Source organism: Oncorhynchus clarkii, chromosome 28 (genome assembly GCF_045791955.1).
Source record: "Oncorhynchus clarkii lewisi isolate Uvic-CL-2024 chromosome 28, UVic_Ocla_1.0, whole genome shotgun sequence".
Taxonomy (NCBI): domain Eukaryota; kingdom Metazoa; phylum Chordata; class Actinopteri; order Salmoniformes; family Salmonidae; genus Oncorhynchus; species Oncorhynchus clarkii.
This window is the reverse complement of record NC_092174.1, coordinates 8,278,570-8,298,574: the sequence shown is the minus strand read 5'-3', so window position 1 is coordinate 8,298,574 and position 20,005 is coordinate 8,278,570. Positions and strand designations below refer to the sequence as shown.

General features: G+C 43.3%; 1 protein-coding gene across 2 annotated transcripts in view; it reads left to right on the top strand.

Annotated features, from left to right (window-relative positions):
• LOC139386503 (KN motif and ankyrin repeat domain-containing protein 4-like) overlaps nt 1-20,005 on the top strand; it is a 49,523-nt gene that overhangs the window by 19,032 nt on the left and 10,486 nt on the right. For both annotated transcript variants that reach the window (XM_071132080.1, XM_071132081.1), the window contains exons 2-6: nt 14,851-15,012; nt 15,202-16,824; nt 18,782-18,857; nt 19,101-19,463; nt 19,708-19,792. In XM_071132080.1, coding sequence (XP_070988181.1) covers nt 14,994-15,012; nt 15,202-16,824; nt 18,782-18,857; nt 19,101-19,463; nt 19,708-19,792 — 2,166 coding nt within the window. In that variant the 5' untranslated portion in view covers nt 14,851-14,993. The remainder of the gene's footprint in view (nt 1-14,850; nt 15,013-15,201; nt 16,825-18,781; nt 18,858-19,100; nt 19,464-19,707; nt 19,793-20,005) is intronic.

Sequence of the window (20,005 nt, the reverse complement as noted above, 5' to 3'; positions counted from 1 at the left end):
TTTGTCGTTTTGTAGTCAAGAATGCTGTTGACGGAGATGTCTGGATTGCAAAGTTTATAATGATGTGAGGAGGCTGTGTGAGGAAGAAGGCTGCATTTATCCCCAGGACAGGGCAGTGGTGGGAACAGGAAGAAACAAAGCCCTGAAATTGGCCGCAAAAAGGCGGCCGAAAAAATATTGAGACTTTCTTCTTCTAAGACCTTGATCTAGAAAAGTCCCGAAAATATGAACATAGTGAAAGCTCCAAGTACTCTAACCTGGTCTTAGATCTGCTTGTGCTGCTATGGGCCATAAAACTTGACAAGGTAACAAACAGATCTGGGATCAGGCTAAAAGTACTGAAGTTCATATATTTGAGGTAGCTTACTGTAGGTTACAGTTGGATGGGGCTTATGTGGGGAAAGTGAATATTTTTCCTTTTGTTTCTCCCAAATGGCTTTCCTGTGAGGTAGGCCAGTCGCTCTAAGCAGTGACAATTCAAATTTGTGCCATGGAAATGTGGAGAGGTTTAGGGTAGGACTGTAACCGATTGTGCTATATTCTATCCTCTGTGGTGAGACGGTGGGGAATAAGTGTGTGTGTGTTTGTGTGAGAGAGTGAGTGTGTAGCTGTCTCCCTCTCAAACTGTCTCTCTGTCTGTCTCAAAATTACCATAAACGTACCCACTGATACCCTATTAACATGAATGTAAACCAATCAGGTACTGTGTTTGCACTATGGAGGACAATCTCAAGACAAATAACACAACTCTTATCAATGCCTGCATGTTTTATCATGATGCCGTTGAGAGATTGAGATGATCATAGCAGCAGCTGCTGTAGTGTTGATGTGACTCAACGCTGGAATGTCTAGCTATATGTAACGGACATGAGTTGGTCATGGTTGCTCATGGTCACGTGATAAGGTAGCCCACCTGCGACTTAAAAATCAGTGTCAAGCCCTTTGCCCTAGAGAGAATTTCATTTTGGTCTAAATGGTCAAGACGTTGGTTTCTCCCGCGGCAGTCCTGGGTTCATATCCTGCCGGTTACATGTACACGACAGTAGAAGTTATGGTTATGTCTGTAGCAATACACCACAGTTAGTGTTGTATGTAGCTATGCACCATAGTGTGGACAATTCAGGGGGTAGCGTACCGTTAAGCCAAGAGGCTTGAACCTCTTATCGAGGTTGCTAGGTGTTAGGTTAAAGGGGAATTTCACCCTGGGGGAATCTGGGCTTGTTTTCATCATGTCTGAGGCATTTCTAGGACAGCGAGATGCGTTTCATCTCACTGATTCGTATTCTGGCCCCTAAACCTCCCCCACAAGGCATTTTTTTTTAAAAGGAGGGCAACACTAACAACACAATCCTTTGGGCAAAACCGAAAGAACTGTCCAGATCGCAATGGCTTCAAGTGATCCCTCTTATCAACATGGAGCACTTTTTTGATGTACTATTAGCTACATGGTGACATTCAACCATACATGTTTAAAACGGAATATAGAGAAGAGTATTCAAAACAAAGAGTTGGATAGCTAACGTTTAGCTATAGCTGATGCCAGCACCAAGAGAGCAGATGACAAATATGGTGCCTAGCTAAGTTATTTTTCCTGCAAGCCACCTAGCAAGCTAGTAAAATGTAATTTATCTACTGAAACCCATACTGTATTGCTGGCTGACATACTACTGTGTTACAGTGGGGAGAAAATAAAATTACTTTTCTGTTTGCTAACTTAGTTATGTAGCTAGCTAAACAACTACTGGTAGTAGTTTATCTATGACTAAAAAATAGAAGAGATTTACAATTGGAGATATTTTGTATCTTCATTGTAAAACGTCTTCTCTTTTTAGTTGTAGATATGGCTACTAAACAGCAAGCTACAACATTACAACCAGCCAACTAAACCTAGGTTTACCAGCAAACGTTACCAGGCTGTATCACATCCGGCCGTGATTGGGATTCCTATAGAGCGGCGCACAAGTGGCCCAGCATTGTCAGGTTTGCCGGGGTAGGCCGACATTGTAAATAAGAATTTATTCATAACTGACTTAAATAAAAGGTCAAATAAAGTTAAATAAAGGTAAAAAAAATAAAAATCCAAACAGTTTACTAGCAAACAGTGAGGAGAAACAATAATACAGCAATTTACTGTTTACTGTTGTATTTAGACAATGTGCCACGTTGCCATCTTGTCTATTTCAAGTCTTCTCTCATTTACTGAGACAGGTCTGTGTCATCAAGACACCCACTTGTCTAGATCAATGAGAGAAGACTTGAAATAGACAAGATGTTGACAAAACATCTTTGAGTAAATCACAATATATTGTGTAACAATCTGTAGCTACATTTCTCTGTACTTGTGTGTCTCTACACCCGAGACACACTCGGACACACTGAACCTCACTGTTCATACAATTTATTTGGTATGTTACTTTTACCATATAACATTCTTGTGGAATACCCAGTTCTCTTGAGTTAGCGTTAAAAAGCGTACACTCAACTGTATTTTAGATTTTGACAAATAAACATTATTTGGATATCTGAATGCATCTGTTTGATGCATCAGAGTCCTTTACAGCGTATATGAATATATTTTGTGAATCCATAAAGGCAGACATATTTGAAGATTAACAGAAAATATCCATATTTATTTTATGGTGGTTCTACACCAGGGCTCTCCAAACCTGTTCTTGGAGGTTTTCACTCCAATCCTAATCTAGCACACCTGATTCTAATAATTAGCTGGTTGATAAACTGAACCAGGTAAATTACAACTGGGGTTGGATCAAAAACCTAGAGGTGTTCTACATGGTATTATGCTGAGCCATACTAGCTGCGTTTACACAGGCAGCCCAATTCTGATATTTTTCCCACTAAGTGGTCTTAATCACATCAGATCTTTTTCAGAACTGATCTGTTTGTTTTTTCACTAATTGGTCATGACCAAACAGAATTGGGCTGCCTGTGTAAACACAGCCATAGTCCTTTGTCTGGCTTTGGTACACTGGCAATGGTGTCCTGTATTTTTGATTTATTTCACCTTTATTTAACCAGTAATCCAGTTGAAAACAAGTTCTCATTTACAACTGCGACCTGGCCAAGATAAAGCAAAGCAGTGCGACAAAATCAACAATACAGAGTTACACATGGGATAAACAAACGTACAGTTAATAACACAATAGAAAATCTCTATAGTATGTGCAAATGAAGTAAGGAGGTAAGTCAATAAATAGGCCATAGTGGCGAAGTAATTACAAATTAGCAATTAACACTGGAGTGATAGATGTGCAGATGATGTGCAAGTAGAAATACTGGTGTGCAAAAGAGCAGAAAAAAAAACAAAAAATAAATATGGGGATGAGGTAGGTTGTTGGTTGGATGGACTATTTACAGATGGGCTGTGTACAGCTGCAGCGATCTGTAAGCTGCCCTGACAGCCGATGCTTGAAGTTAGTGAGGGAGATATAAGTCTCCAGCTTCAGTGATTTTTGCATATCGTTCCAGTCATTAGCAGCAGAGAACTGGAAAGAATGGCGGCCAAAGTAGGTGTTGGCTTTGGGGATGACCAGTGAAATATACCTGCTAGAGCACTTGCAAGGGGTGGGTGTTGCTATGGTGACCAGTGAGCTGACAAGGAGGAACTTTATCTAGCAAAGATTTATAGATGACCTGGAGCCAGTGGGTTTGGTGACAAATATGTAGCGAGGACCAGCCAAAGAGAGCATACAGGTCGCAATGGTGGGTAGTATATGGGGCTTTGGTGACAAAACGGATGGCACTGTGATAGACTGCGTCCAATTTGCTGAGTAGTGTTGGAGGCTATTTTGTAAATTACATCGCCGAAGTCAAAGATTGGCAGGATAGTCAGTTTTACGAGGTTATGTTTGGCAGCATGAGTGAAGGAGGCTTTGTTGCGAAATAGGAAGCCGATTCTAGATTTAATTTTGGATTGAAGAGTTTACAGTTGAAATGTTTTATTATTTTTAAATTTTACCTTTATTTTACTAGGCAAGTCAGTTAAGAACAAATTCTTATTTTCAATGACGGCCTAGGAACAGTGGGTTAACTGCCTGTTCAGGGGCAGAACGACAGATTTGTACCTTGTCAGCTCGGGGATTTGAACTTGCAACCTTTCGGTTACTAGTCCAACGCTCTAACCACTAGGCTACCCTGCCGCCCCAGTCTAGCCAGACACCTAGGTATTTATAGTATTCTAAGTCAGAACCGTCCAGAGTAGTGATGCTAGGCGGGCGGGTGGGTACGGGCAGCGATCGGTTAAAGAGCATGCATTTAGTTTTACTAGCATTTAAGAGCAGTTGGAGGCCACGGAACGAGCGTTGTATGGCATTGAAGCTCGCCTGGAGGTTTGTTAAAACTTATTTGGGTTAGGGGGCAGAATTTTCACTTTTGGATGAATAGCGTGCCCAGAGTAAACTGCCTCCTACTCAGTCCCAAATATATTATTAGTATTGGATAGGAAACACTCTGAAGTTTCTAAAACTGTTTGTATGATGTCTGTGAGTATAACAGAACTCATATGGCAGGCAAAAACCTGAGAAAAAATCCAAACAGGAAGTGGGAAAGTGGGAGGTTTGTAGTTTTTTAACTCAGCCCCTATCGAATACACAGTGGGATATGGATCACTTTGCACTTCCTAAGGCTTCCACTAGGTGTCAACCACCTTTAGAACGTTGTTTCAGGCTTCTACTGTGAAGGGGGGCCGAATGAGAGCTGATTGAGTCAGAGGTCTGGCAGCAGCCTCGATCTCAGTCACGTGCATTCACATGAGAGGTAGCTCTCGTTCAATTTTTTTTCTACAGACAATGGAATTCTCAGGTTGGAACATTATAGAACATTTATGATAAAAACATCCTAAAGATTGATTCTATACTTACAGTGCCTTGCGAAAGTATTCGGCCCCCTTGAACTTTGCGTCCTTTTGCCACATTTCAGGCTTCAAACATAAAGATATAAAACTGTATTTTTTTGTGAAGAATCAACAACAAGTGGGACACAATCATGAAGTGGAACGACATTTCTTGGATATTTCTAACTTTTTTAACAAATCAAAAACTGAAAAATTGGGCGTGCAAAATTATTCAGCCCCCTTAAGTTAATACTTTGTAGCGCCACCTTTTGCTGCGATTACAGCTGTCGCTTGGGGTATGTCTCTATCAGTTTTGCACATCGAGAGACTGAAATGTTTTCCCATTCCTCCTTGCAAAACAGCTCGAGCTCAGTGAGGTTGGATGGAGAGCATTTGTGAACAGCAGTTTTCAGTTCTTTCCACAGATTCTCGATTGGATTCAGGTCTGGACTTTGACTTGGCCATTCTAACACCTGGATATGTTTATTTTTGAACCATTCCATTGTAGATTTTGCTTTATGTTTTGGATCATTGTCTTGTTGGAAGACAAATATCCGTCCCAGTCTCAGGTCTTTTGCAGACTCCATCAGGTTTTCTTCCAGAATGGTCCTGTATTTGGCTCCATCCATCTTCCCATCAATTTTAACCATCTTCTCTGTCCCTGCTGAAGAAAAGCAGGCCCAAACCATGATGCTGCCACCACCATGTTTGACAGTGGGGATGGTGTGTTCAGCTGTGTTGCTTTTACGCCAAACATAACGTTTTGCATTGTTGCCAAAAAGTTCAATTTTGGTTTCATCTGACCAGAGCACCTTCTTCCACATGTTTGGTGTGTCTCCCAGGTGGCTTGTGGCAAACTTTAAACGACACTTTTTATGGACATCTTTAAGAAATGGCTTTCTTCTTGCCACTCTTCCATAAAGGCCAGATTTGTGAAATATACGACTGATTGTTGTCCTATGGACAGAGTCTCCCACCTCAGCTGTAGATCTCTGCAGTTCATCCAGAGTGATCATGGGCCTCTTGGCTGCATCTCTGATCAGTCTTCTCCTTGTTTGAGCTTAAAGTTTAGAGGGACGGCCAGGTCTTGGTAGATTTGCAGTGGTCTGATACTCCTTCCATTTCAATATTATCGCTGGCACAGTGCTCCTTGGGATGTTTAAAGCTTGGGAAAGCTTTTTGTATCCAAATCCGGCTTTAAACTTCTTCACAACAGTATCTCGGACCTGCCTGGTGTGTTCCTTGTTCTTCATGATGCTCTCTGCGCTTTTAACGGACCTCTGAGACTATCACAGTGCAGGTGCATTTATACGGAGACTTGATTACACACAGGTGGATTGTATTTATCATCATTAGTCATTTAGGTCAACATTGTATCATTCAGAGATCCTCACTGAACTTCTGGAGAGAGTTTGCTGCACTGAAAGTAAAGGGGCTGAATAATTTTGCACGCCCAATTTTTCAGTTTTTGATTTGTTAAAAAAGTTTGAAATATCCAATAAATGTCGTTCCACTTTATGATTGTGTCCCACTTGTTGTTGATTCTTCACAAAAAAATACAGTTTTATATCTTTATGTTTGAAGCCTGAAATGTGGCAAAAGGTCGCAAAGTTCAAGGGGGCCGAATACTTTCGCAAGGCACTGTAGTTTGACAAGTTTCTACGACCTGTAATATAACTTGTTGAACTTTTCGTCTGACGTTCAGCTGGACCTGAACGCGCGTTTGGATTTGTTTACCAAACGCCCTAACAAAAGAAGCTATTTGGACATAAATGATGAACTTTATCGAACAAATCAAACATTTATTGTGGAACTGCGATTCCTGGGAGTGCATTCTGATGAAGATCCTCAAAGGTAAGTGAATATTTATAATACTATTTCTGGCTAATGTTGACTGCGCAACATGGCGGATATTTCTTTTGGCTGGTTTGGGCTCTGAGCTCCATACTCAGATTATTGCATCGTATGCTTTTTCCGTAAAGTTTTTTTGAAATCTGACACAGCGGTTGCATTAAGGAGAAGTGTATCTAAAGTTCCATGCATAACACTTGAATTTTCATCAACATTTATAATGAGTATTTCTGCGAATTGATGTGGCTCTCTGCAAAATCACAGCCTGTTTTTGAACTACTGAACATAACACACCAATATAAAATGAGATATAAATATGCACTTTATCGAAAAAAACATACATGTATTGTGTAACATGAAGTCCTATGAGTGTCATCTGATGAAGATCATCAAAGGTTAGTAATAAATCGTATCTCTATTTGTGCTTTTTGTGACTCCTCTCTTTGGCTGGAAAAATTGCTGGGTTTTTCTGTGACTTTGTGGTGACCGAACATAATCGTTTGTGGAGCTTTCGCTGTAAAGCATTTTAAAAATCAGACACTGTGGCTGAATTAACGAGAATTGTATCTTTAAAATGGTGCCTAATACTTGTATGTTTGAGAAATGTGATTTATGAGTTCATGTTGATTTATATTTGGCGCCCTGCAATTTCATTGGCTGTTGGCAGGAGGTTCCGCTAGCGGAACGAGCGGAACCCCAGTCCTAGACAGGTTGACACAGTGTCCAAAGAAGGGCCAGATGCATACAGAATGGTGTTGTCTGCATCGATGTGGATAAAGAATCACCCGCAGAAAGAGCGACATCATTGATATATACAGAGAAAAGAGTCGGCACGAGAATTGAACCCTGTGGCACCCCCATAGAGACTGCCAGAGGTCCGGACAACAGCTCTCCGATTTGACACACTGAATTCTATCTGAGAAGTAGTTAGCGAACCAGGCGAGGCAGTCATTAGAGAAACCAAGGCTGTTGAGAGTCGAAAGTATTGTTTTTTATCGATGGTGGTATGATATCGTTTAGGACCGTGGCTGAGGTGCACCCATGACCAGCTCGGAAACCGGATTGCATAGCGGAGAATGTACAGTGGGATTCGAGATGGTCGGTGATCTGTTTGTTCACTTGGCTTTCAAAGACTTTAGAAAGGCAGGGCAGGATGGATATTGGTCTGTAAAGTTTGGGTCTAGAGTGTCTCCCTCTTTGAAGAGGGGGATGACCACGGCCGCTTTCCAATCTTTAGGAATCTCAGACGATACAAAAGAGAAGTTGAACAGACTAGTAATAGGGGTTGCGACAATGGCGGCGGATAGTTTTAGGAAGAGAGGGTCCAGATTGTCTAGCCCAGCTGATTTGTTGGGATCCAGATTCTGCAGCTCTTTCAGGGCATCAGCTGTCTGGATTTGGGTGAAGGAGAAGCGGGGGGCAGTATCTGCATTCGCTATGAATGCCGGACTTTGTGGTTCACTATGAGCAGACAAATACACAGGAAGTCAAAACTTCCCGATTCTACCAGTGAAATGAAAATGCTTTTGGTTTGGATAATTGTGATGTTTATGACAAAAACAGAATGTTGTTATATAGTAATGTCTATATGCCGTGGCAGAGCCAAAGTAAAATTCCCCTTTAAGGTCGCTATGTCACGCCCTTCTTTTGGGAGAGCATGTATCAATGCTTCTCTATATGTTCCAATGCTTCTCTATAAGTCCCTCACGGGTGTCATTCCACTTTTGACACCAATGCAGCAAATTTGGTGGTAGCCCCGTCCAGGACTCAAACCCAGGTCCATCAACTGTCAACTGTCAAGGTCTGAACCTCTTGACGAGATCTGTAGGTTTTGGGTTAAGGTCCTTACAATAGTAACAGTTATGTATGTATACTGAACAAAAATGTAAACGCAACATATAAAGTGTTGGTTTTATGAGCTGAAATAAAAGATCCCAGAAATGTTCCATATGCACAAAAAGCTTATTTCTCGCAAATTTTGTGCACAAATTTGTTTACATCCCTGTTAGTGAGCATTTCTCCTTTGACAATATAATCCATCCACCTGACAGATGTGGCATATCAAGAAGCTGATTAAACAGCATGATCATTACACAGGTGCACCTTGTGCTGCGGACAATAAAAGGCCACTTTAAAATGTGCATTTGTGTCAAACCACACAAAGCCACAGATGTCTCAAGATTTCAGGGAGTGTGCAATTGGCATGCTGACAGCAGGAATGTCCACCAGAGCTATTTCCAGAGAACTGAATGTTAATTTCTCTACCATAAGCCTCCTTCAATGTTGTTTTAGATAATTTGTCAGTATGTCCACCCGGCCTCACAACCGCAGATCACGTGTAACCACACCAGCCAAGGAACTCCACATCCGTCTTCTTCACCTGTGGGATCGTCTGAGACCAGCCACCCAGACAGCTGAGGAAACTGTCTGTAATTAAGACTTTTTGTGGGAAAAACTCATTCTGACACCCATGGCTCCAGCCCTGCCAACACCCCTACCCAGTCATGTGAAATCCATAGATTTGGGCCTAATGAATGTATTTCAATTGACTGATTTCCTTATATTAACTGTAATTCTGTAAAACCATTGAAATTGTTGCATGTTGTGTTTATTTTGGGACGTTAAACGGGTGTCCTGACTCTCTGAGGTCATTAAAGATCCCATGGCACTTATCGTAAGAGTAGGGGTGTTAACCCCGGTGTCCTGACTAAATTCCCAATCTGGCCCTCAAACCATCACGGTCACCTAATAATCCCCAGTTTACAATTGGCTCAATCATCCCCCTCCTCTCCCCTGTAACTATTCCCCAGGTTGTTGCTGCAAATGAGAACGTGTTCTCAGTCAACTTACCTGGTAAAATAACGGATAAATAAAATATATTTTTGCCAGTATAGCTTTACACCACAGCGAAGGTTTTACATGTAACTGCTAAAATAACGGAAACACTCAAGTAAATGAGGACTACCAAGTATATTTAACGCATTGAATGCTTCAACACACTGAGTTAGTTAAGCAAATAACATCCAATCATGCCTGGGTCATGTTTAAAAATACTGGGAAGGTCGTTAGTTTGGCCAATATTTTGGCTACCATGGCTTTGCCCCCATTGAATGACAATGCCCCCATCCATAGGGCACGAGCGGTCACTGACTGGTTTGATGAACATGAAAACAATGTAAACCACATGCCATGGCCCTCTCAGTCACCAGATCTCAACCCAATTTAAAACTTCTAGAAGATTCTGGAGCGGCGCCTGAGAGGGCGTTTTCCAGCACCATCCACAAAACACCAAATTATGGAATTTCTCCTGGCAGAATGGTGTCGCAACCCTCCAATAGTGTTCTAGACACTCGTAGAATCTATGCCAAGGTGCATTGAAGCTGGTGGTGGCCCAATGCCACAAGACACTTTATGTTGGTGTTTCCTGTATTTCGGTAGTTACCTGTACATACAGTTTAAAATCTCAGAGGTTTTAGAGTGTTGCAGGGAACACTTCACTAACTCATAAGACAGGTTGTTTTTGATTGACATTTCCAACAAGAAAAAGGGGCATCCTCTCTTTCCTTCCTAACATGTCACTGTCTTTCCCTCCTGAAGATATTAGTGCTCTGTCAAAAGTCAACTTTGAACATGGATACACGTGTCCTATGCTGTACAGTGTACCCTCTGCTGTCACGGCTCCATGTCTTCAGACTAAATATCAGCGCTGCGGGCAAGGCTTAGCTTAGTTAGGTGTTCTTCTTTCATCTCTGTGAAAATGCCTGGCAGGACAATGTATCTATCATCTCTATGTCTCTATCGACCATCGCCCTGTAATTTTTTCATTTGTTTATATCAGTGCAATTGGTGCCAGCAGTGTGTAGCTAGGGGAATAGAACAAGTCACAGGTGGTGTGTGAATTGTTGTGGGTTACATGGCACAGGTCATGTGCTTGTATGTGTGTAACAAGAGCTGTATATGCCAATACATACCATCGACACAGGATATGTACTGTACTGTAGTATGCACATGTATGTGAGTGATCTTTGTGAATCTATGCTTAGTATGTATGGAGCATGTGTACAGTGTGTGTGTGTGTGTGTGTGTGTTACTGTGCTTATCAGGGTGTGTGTGTTGGGCTACTTTTCCAGCGGAGCTATTCAGTCAGTGTTTTTTTTCTTCTTCTGTTTACTGCATAGCTGACATTGTTTGGGTCTGTGGCTGCGTGCGGCTGTCACTGTGGTCCCCCAAGAGGCCAGAGAGTCTAGCAATCACTGAGCCTGGTGGTCAGGAGTGAGGGGGTTAGGGTTTGAGAGGGGGAGGACAGACAGAGGGGGGAGGGGTTTGAGAGGGGGAGATGGGGGAGGACAGACAGAGAGAGGGAGGGGGTTAGGGTTTGAGAGGGGGAGATGGGGGAGGACAGACAGAGAGAGGGTGTGGGTTAGGGTTTGAGAGGGGGAGGACAGACAGAGAGAGGGAGGGAGGGGAAGCTTGGGAAGAGAGTAAAAGAAGAGCGAGAGGGATACATATGGATGGTCAGGAAAGATAAAAAGTAAAATAAGAGATGGGGAGAGATGAGGCAAGAGGGGAGAAGGTAGGATAAGGAGGGAGACGTGTAGGATAATGAGGGAGAAGGTAGGATAAGGAGGGAGGAGGATGGATAAGGAGGGAGAAGGTAGGATAAGGAGGGAGAAGGTTGGATAAGGAGGGAGAAGGTAGGATAAGGAGGGAGGAGGATGGATAAGGAGGGAGAAGGTTGGATAAGGAGGGAGACGTGTAGGATAATGAGGGAGAAGGTAGGATAAGGAGGGAGGAGGATGGATAAGGAGGGAGAAGGTAGGATAAGGAGGAAGAAGGTAGGATAAGGAGGGAGGAGGATGGATAAGGAGGGAGAAGGTAGGATAAGGAGGGAGAAGGTTGGATAAGGAGGGAGAAGGTAGGATAAGGAGGGAGGAGGATGGATAAGGAGGGAGAAGGTTGGATAAGGAGGGAGAAGGTTGGATAAGGAGGAAGAAGGTAGGATAAGGAGGGAGGAGGATGGATAAGGAGGGAGAAGGTAGGATAAGGAGGAAGAAGGTAGGATAAGGAGGGAGGAGGATGGATAAGGAGGGAGAAGGTAGGATAAGGAGGAAGAAGGTAGGATAAGGAGGGAGGAGGATGGATAAGGAGGGAGAAGGTAGGATAAGGAGGGAGAAGGTTGGATAAGGAGGGAGAAGGTAGGATAAGGAGGGAGGAGGATGGATAAGGAGGGAGAAGGTTGGATAAGGAGGGAGACGTGTAGGATAATGAGGGAGAAGGTAGGATAAGGAGGGAGGAGGATGGATAAGGAGGGAGAAGGTAGGATAAGGAGGGAGGAGGATGGATAAGGAGGGAGAAGGTAGGATAAGGAGGGAGAAGGTTGGATAAGGAGGGAGAAGGTAGGATAAGGAGGGAGGAGGATGGATAAGGAGGGAGAAGGTTGGATAAGGAGGGAGACGTGTAGGATAATGAGGGAGAAGGTAGGATAAGGAGGGAGGAGGATGGATAAGGAGGGAGAAGGTAGGATAAGGAGGAAGAAGGTAGGATAAGGAGGGAGGAGGATGGATAAGGAGGGAGAAGGTAGGATAAGGAGGGAGAAGGTTGGATAAGGAGGGAGAAGGTAGGATAAGGAGGGAGGAGGATGGATAAGGAGGGAGAAGGTTGGATAAGGAGGGAGAAGGTTGGATAAGGAGGAAGAAGGTAGGATAAGGAGGGAGGAGGATGGATAAGGAGGGAGAAGGTAGGATAAGGAGGGAGAAGGTAGGATAAGGAGGGAGAAGGTAGGATAAGGAGGGAGGAGGATGGATAAGGAGGGAGAAGGTAGGATAAGGAGGGAGAAGGTTGGATAAGGAGGGAGAAGGTAGGATAAGGAGGGAGGAGGATGGATAAGGAGGGAGAAGGTTGGATAAGGAGGGAGACGTGTAGGATAATGAGGGAGAAGGTAGGATAAGGAGGGAGGAGGATGGATAAGGAGGGAGAAGGTAGGATAAGGAGGAAGAAGGTAGGATAAGGAGGGAGGAGGATGGATAAGGAGGGAGAAGGTAGGATAAGGAGGGAGAAGGTTGGATAAGGAGGGAGAAGGTAGGATAAGGAGGGAGGAGGATGGATAAGGAGGGAGAAGGTTGGATAAGGAGGGAGAAGGTTGGATAAGGAGGAAGAAGGTAGGATAAGGAGGGAGGAGGATGGATAAGGAGGGAGAAGGTAGGATAAGGAGGAAGAAGGTAGGATAAGGAGGGAGGAGGATGGATAAGGAGGGAGAAGGTAGGATAAGGAGGAAGAAGGATGGATAAGGAGGGAGAAGGTAGGATAAGGAGGGAGGAGGATGGATAAGGAGGGAGAAGGTTGGATAAGGAGGGAGAAGGTTGGATAAGGAGGAAGAAGGTTGGATAAGGAGGGAGAAAGTTGGATAAGGAGGAAGAAGGTAGAATAAGGAGGGAGAAGGTTAGGATAAGGAGGGAGACGTGTAGGATAATGAGGGAGAAGGTAGGATAAGGAGGGAGAAGGTTGGATAAGGAGGAAGAAGGTAGAATAAGGAGGGAGAAGGTTAGGGTAATGAGGGAGACGTGTAGGATAATGAGGGAGAAGGTAGGAGAAGGATGGATAAGGAGGGAGAAGGATGGATAAGGAGGGAGAAGGTAGGAGAAGGATGGATAAGGAGGGAGAAGGATGGATAATGAGGGAGAAGGTAGGAGAAGGATGGATAAGGAGGGCGAAGGTTGGATAAGGAAGGAGAAAGTTGGATAAGGAGGGAGAAAGTTGGATAAGGAGGAAGAAGGTAGAATAAGGAGGGAGAAGGTTAGGATAAGGAGGGAGACGTGTAGGATAATGAGGGAGAAGGTAGGATAATGAGGGAGAAGGTAGGATAAGGTTGGATAAGGAGGGTGAAGGTAGGATTACTTTTTTATTTTCTTTATTTTACCTTTATTTAACTAGGCAAGTCAGTTAAGAACAAATGGGTTAACTGCCTGTTCAGGGGCAGAACGACAGATTTGTACCTTGTCAGTTTGAACTTGCAACCTTCCGGTTACTAGTCCAATGCTCTAACCACTAGGCTACCCTGGAGGGAGAAGGTAGGATAGGGAGGGAGAAGGTTGGATAAGGAGGGAGAAGGTAGAATAAGGAAAGATAGTGAAAGAGGAGAATAGAGGGGACAAAGTAAGAGGAGAGAAATATATGAGAAGAGAGAAAAAAACTTGAGAGAAAGCACTGGGAGAAAAGTGGGAGGCCGAGAGAGTAGAAGAGAAATGAGTCAGAACAATGGCTGTCTGTATTTATTTTTATATGTAGGAGTGTATTGGGTTCCATGGCTACTGGTCTCAACAGTCTCAGAGTTATTTTGAGATCTGTATTTGGAATAAGGGCTATAATCAAGAGAACATCAGGTCTACCGCTGTTGTATGCAAGCCGGGAGGGTTCACTCTGATGTGTGAGTGAGAGAGAAAGAGAAATAATATATGAATGAGATGAAAGTGAAGGCTAGTGCCACAAGTTCATAATAAGCTGTCTACTTGAAACCCTAGGGCGATTTTTCATTTGGAAATACTAGAACCTAAGCACAAGTCTACCAGTAGGGCCATAATGCAATAATGATGTATTGGAAGGTCACAGAAGGTTATGTAATAACTACATTTGTAATTAGCAATTATTGTGTGTAATTTCCATAGCTTAAATATACCACGGCTAAGGGCTGTTCATAGGCATGACGCAAAGCGGTATATTGGCCATATACTCAAACTCCCAAGGTGCCTTATTGCTATTATACCAACATAACTAGAACAGTAAACAAGTATTTTTGTGTCATACCCATGGTACACTGTCTGATATACACACGGCTGGAATGCTGATACAGCCAATCAGCATCCAGGACCCGAACTACCCAGTTAATAATTTCAATTTAATCATGGATACCTTTTTTTTTTAAAGACCTGCACACTGCTCTCACCAGTATAATTTCAAATCAGTTTAAACTGCAAGCATTTCTTTTCTTTAAAGAGTTCTAGTTATTCCGACTCAGATGTGATCTTAGATGTGATCTCCCTATTTTGAATCATGGAGAAATGAATTGTGGTTAACATGCTTAAGGTACAAAAATGACTTTTTTTATCAGCAATTTCTCACCTCTTCCTTTGTACCCGTTTTCACTCTCTTGCCAGGCAATCACCTGATTTACACCACAAGAACAGAGTCACAACACCTGTAGAAGTTGGCAAGAGGGAAGACACACTCCGACTGGCACTCAGACTACCAACAACCAGATAATGTGCCAACAAACAATGCTCACAGCTGAAGCCTGCAAATGATGGACAAGCAAAATGGTAACAGCCTTTAAAAACATATGAAATGTATCAACAAAAATGGTCAATGTTTTTTATTGTTGGTTATCTATAACTGTAAGTTAGATTATTCCTAAATATATGGTTTATGGTATGATCCACATACTATAGTGCTTATTATGTGTCAATACTATGGCAACAAGTATTGAAACACTGTTATTACTCTTTTAGGAAATGGGCCCAAAGCCCCAGAGAATAGGGTGACGGGGAAGCCTCCTCTGTACTCGGTGGAGACGCCCTATGGCTTCCACCTGGACCTGGACTTCCTCAAGTACGTTGACGACATCGAGAAGGGCCACACCATAAAGAGGGTCCCCATCCAGCGCCGGAGCAGGGGGCAGAGGCCCAACACACTCCCCAGACACCTCAACCTCTCTGGGCTTGGCTATCGGCCTACCCCCTGGGGCTCCACTGGAGCTCTGGCCCCCAGGTCTCGCCTAGCCGACCCCCACTATGACTCCTGGGCTTATGATGGCAGGTCGTCAGCCTCCTCTGGACGGTATAAGTCTGTGGCTGAGATGGAGGCCAGTATCCGAGCCTTTGATCAGCAGCCCTTGGGGGAGCACATCAGGCCAAATCTCCTGCGGGCCTCCAGCCTACCTCTCACCGTCCTGCTGAGGAAAGGTTCCGAGTCAACTGAAAACCCGGCCAGTCTCCGAAGCTCCAGAGACCGTCTCGGAGGAAGGGACATGTCCACAGAAGACAGCTTCTACTCCCTGGACTGCTCATCCGACTTTCGGTCAAACCAGGACTTTTCTGGAACCCTCCGCCGCCTCACCGAAGCCCTGGAGCGCGTTGGCGAGCTGGAGGAGGAGGTCCGGGTCATCCCGGAGCTCAAGGCACAGATCTGCATCCTGCAGGAGGAGAGGGAGAGGTTCCGTCTCGGACTGAATCCCCTACCCAGATCCCAAACCCTGGTCAACGGGGCCAAAACCCCCTCTTATGCGACCTCTGACCTCAAAAGACCCAGGAAAGAAAGTAATCTCTTCACCCACAACAACGATGTCACCGATGACGACTCTAACCAGACACACGAATGGAGGACGAGCACAGACCTAGACGAGCTTCTTACAGTGACATCCCTGCAAGCCAAAGTGGCCATGCTGGAGCAAAGGCTTCATGAGAGCAGCTTGGACCTCCAGAACGCCACCTTGCTGCTGAGAGAACAGCAGGAGGAGGGCCGGAGGAAGGAATTGAGGATGAAGCAGCTCACCAGAAACACTGAGGGCTGGGTGAGAGCGGAGAGAGTCCCAGTGGACCAAGATGATGAAGAGACCGATAATTATTCTAGGTGGTCTTTAGCAGGTGCGCATGGTGCGTCCAGTCGAGAAATGTTTAATGAAGGAGAATCTTTGTCGACCAATGCAGTGGCCATCGGAACAAATAGACAAAACGCTGGCACTCAGATCGAGGGCCTTGGAGATCATCACATTTGGGTTTCAGCTAGCGCTTCCATGATGGAGGCCCAAGCTGGTCAACACAATTCAGAAATGGTGCTCAATCGCTTTAACAGAGAACCAGGCCTGGCAGTAACCACGGAGCACATGCCGCAGAAAGAAACCTCCTCAGGTGGCATGGAGCAACCTGTGGCAGCCCTCCACGTGAAGAGGATCCAGGTTCTCCTGGAACAGCAGTGGGGGTGTCTATGTGGGGGGACAGCAACAGAGGGGGGCAAGGCCCTGGAGCACCCAGACCCCAAGGTGAATTCGCTACAGGAGGAGATGATGAGTCTGGTTCATACTCTTTCCTCTTACTACAACAATGGATCCAGTGACGGAGAAGCTTTTCAAGGAGGTATGGTTTATCGTCACAGAACTTTGGGTTGATTTCCAGAACTAGCATGCTCAATGGAGAATCTCCATTGAAAGTGCGTTCTAGTCCAGGAAAAGCCTGGACAATAATGTACAGTCTACATTAACCATGTTTCCATCCACAGTTTTTATGCGAGTAAAGTCATATCGCACTAACAACAAAAATCACGACCGCTGTGATGGAAACAGTAAGTTTTGTCACAGAAATGTAAATGCCGACAGATCATTTCTTCATTCGACATGGCGGGATCTTTTTGTGTCGGTAAAATCAATTCTGTGAGAAATGGCGGTGGAAACGCCTTCATGTGCAATGTGTGTGGTCCCCAACTACGACGCAGGAAACCATTCAGTTTATTAGGCTACAGAGGAAATTAAATAACGTATGATGATCTTGATCTTGATGCTCCTTTCCAATAAATATCTAGGTTCTTATTCTATCTAGTGACATGATAGATGCTTGACTGCCGTTTGACAAAAACAAATATTAGGCTATCCATGATACTCTCATCATGTATACTAGGCTACCCGCACAGACTAGCTGTTGGCTAGAGCGCACGTGCCAAGACCATAGTAGGCACATTTGCTATTTAACACAACAGTTTTTGTGACAAAAATCTGGGTATAGTTGAAAATGCTATGGAAACATGAAAACATAAGTTTTGTGTGTACTACGTCATCACGCAATGATTTTTTTTATCCACAACAAGTCCGTTTGTTGGAAACACATCACTGGTGGGAAAATGTTCATACTTTCTTCACGCATTTTTATTTTTTTTATATTCGCAAGAAAATCTGTCGCCATTTGGATGGAAACCTAGTTAGTGGCACTCAGATTTTTTCCCAGACTCCTTAAAAAAGTGAATTCCAATGTTTATTTTATAGTGCAGGGCTCTTTTCTGTCTTTCATTAGTTATTAGATATATAGATAGATATAGATATATATATATATATATATTCCGACTCATTGGAATGAGTCTAACTGTAACACAATCCATTCCCAGTGTTTTTGTTTTACTCCATTCACGTCATGCCAGCACATTTCACTCATAGCTTTGAGCTATTTCTCCATCTATCCTGAAAGACCAGGTCCGATATGCGAGGCAATGGCGGAAATTCACTGTGCGCAAATTCCATTGCCAATTTAAAAGAGACCACTTTCAGACAACTTTATTTTCCTTTCTCAAATTGAGACCCACAATTTGCTATGCAGTGTAAATTGATGGTTGTAGTTAGTCTGGCTTTATGCATGATAGTTTTTTTTTTTTATTGATGACTGTAACTCTTCCTTACTGTTTGTACTTAAGGATTTTCGTTTTTGCCATACTGGAATGCCCTGACTCAGTCCTAGGAGACTGAACCAGCACCAGTACTTCCCATTTCTTCCTTTCTTCTAAAATGAGAGCAGTTTTGGTCATAATTACAGGGAAACTATTTCGTTCTCATGCAAAGAACAATTCGAAGCTGCTATGGAAAGAACTCACCAGACCCATTTGTTTCATTAAAGCAGGGAAATGAACCGAAATGCAGTTTATATATAGTTATCATCCAACTTGAAAAAAAAAACTCCACTCAAAAACAATATTTTTCAAAAGATGAAACAACTAATACCAACAGATAGTTTTTGACTAGAGTTTGACTTGAATTGATCGTTATCAATGCCTCCCATTGTGATTAGGCTACCAACCATGTAAAATGGAGTATGTCTACAGACTTTCTATCTCATTGTCTATGTCTTGTTGGCCTCCTCATCGTCCTCTTATACTGAGGTTGGTCCTACTTAGCAAAGCATCTACAATTCTGTAGCTTTTTATAAAGGGTTCATTTAGCCTTCAGTTGTGGTTGTTGTGGTTGTTTAGCTGTTTTTGTAGTCAAAGTGGGAGAGTGTGATTTAACAGCTCCAGCCTTAAAATACGATCGTCCTCGTCTTTTTTCTCTCTTAGCCCCGAAATCTATCATGAGGAGAAATGGCGGTGCTCAGATGTCAAAGAACCTCCACTTTACGGGTGTGAACAGCGGGTAAGACACAAGGCTCCTGCTGTTTATTGTTGACAAATAACTAACTTGAGCATCGCCCTTTGAATTTATGACCAACTTATGGCTAACCCTGAAGATTTCACTGTGCAGCAACACTAATTTTGTACTGTCTGCGTTCAGCTACAGTATAAAAACCATCATGATGGCTATAATGGGCAAAGCACATTGGTTCATAACACTGTAGTGTCTGATTTTTTTTTTTTTTTTTTTTTTACACGTGTTTAGCTTTGAAACAACACCAAATGAGGATTTGGACAGTAAGAGCCATGAGAATGTGGACATCTCCGACCTACAGCAACAGCCAGAAGGACAACTCCACCCTGGGGAGATGGTGGAGAAACCTGCAGAACACGGTGGTTCCAACCATGGAGACCAGAAAGAGGGAGACCCAAGTCAAGAGATGATGGAAGGAACCGATCCAATGGACCAGACTACTCAATATGTACAACCAGACTCACGTACAGATAGTGGGGAAAATCTGAAAGCTGGAGAACCAGAAAAACAGGCCAAGATAGACACCAACAAAGAGGAACCTATGGAGGCAGAAACAGACCCAAACAGAGATTCCAAACATGAACTGAAAGACAGGTGAAGGAAACTGAGTATATCTTTATATATCTTTTTGTTCATGAATTATACAAATTTGAGGATTTGCCAGTTAACATTTGGGCATATTTATTTAGCAATTGTCACATTTTGAAGAGTGACAACAAAAAAAATTCAGACTATGTCAAAAAACACAATATTTATTATAATTTATTGATGTTAGTGAGAGTATATGAATATTGCTGGCAATCCAACTCATGGGACTAATGATTGTCTTTCCTCATAGGGACACGGTAGATGGAGAGTTCATAGCAGCGTGTAATTTCCTCAAAGATCACATGGACAACATGGATAACCCCAATGATGAAATGGTACGCATGGTACAGCAATACACTTAAACATAGGCACAACCTAATTACACAAGTGTTATTCGGAAGCTCTGTGAATATCTGTTAAGATAGACTAGGCACTACCAAACACAGTGTCTTAAAAAGGTGAGCACAATTTGTGACCGCATCCCTTCTTCATTTATTGAACGGAAGAGGATAGTTATGCACCTCCTTTCTTTCTCTTATTTCACCTAT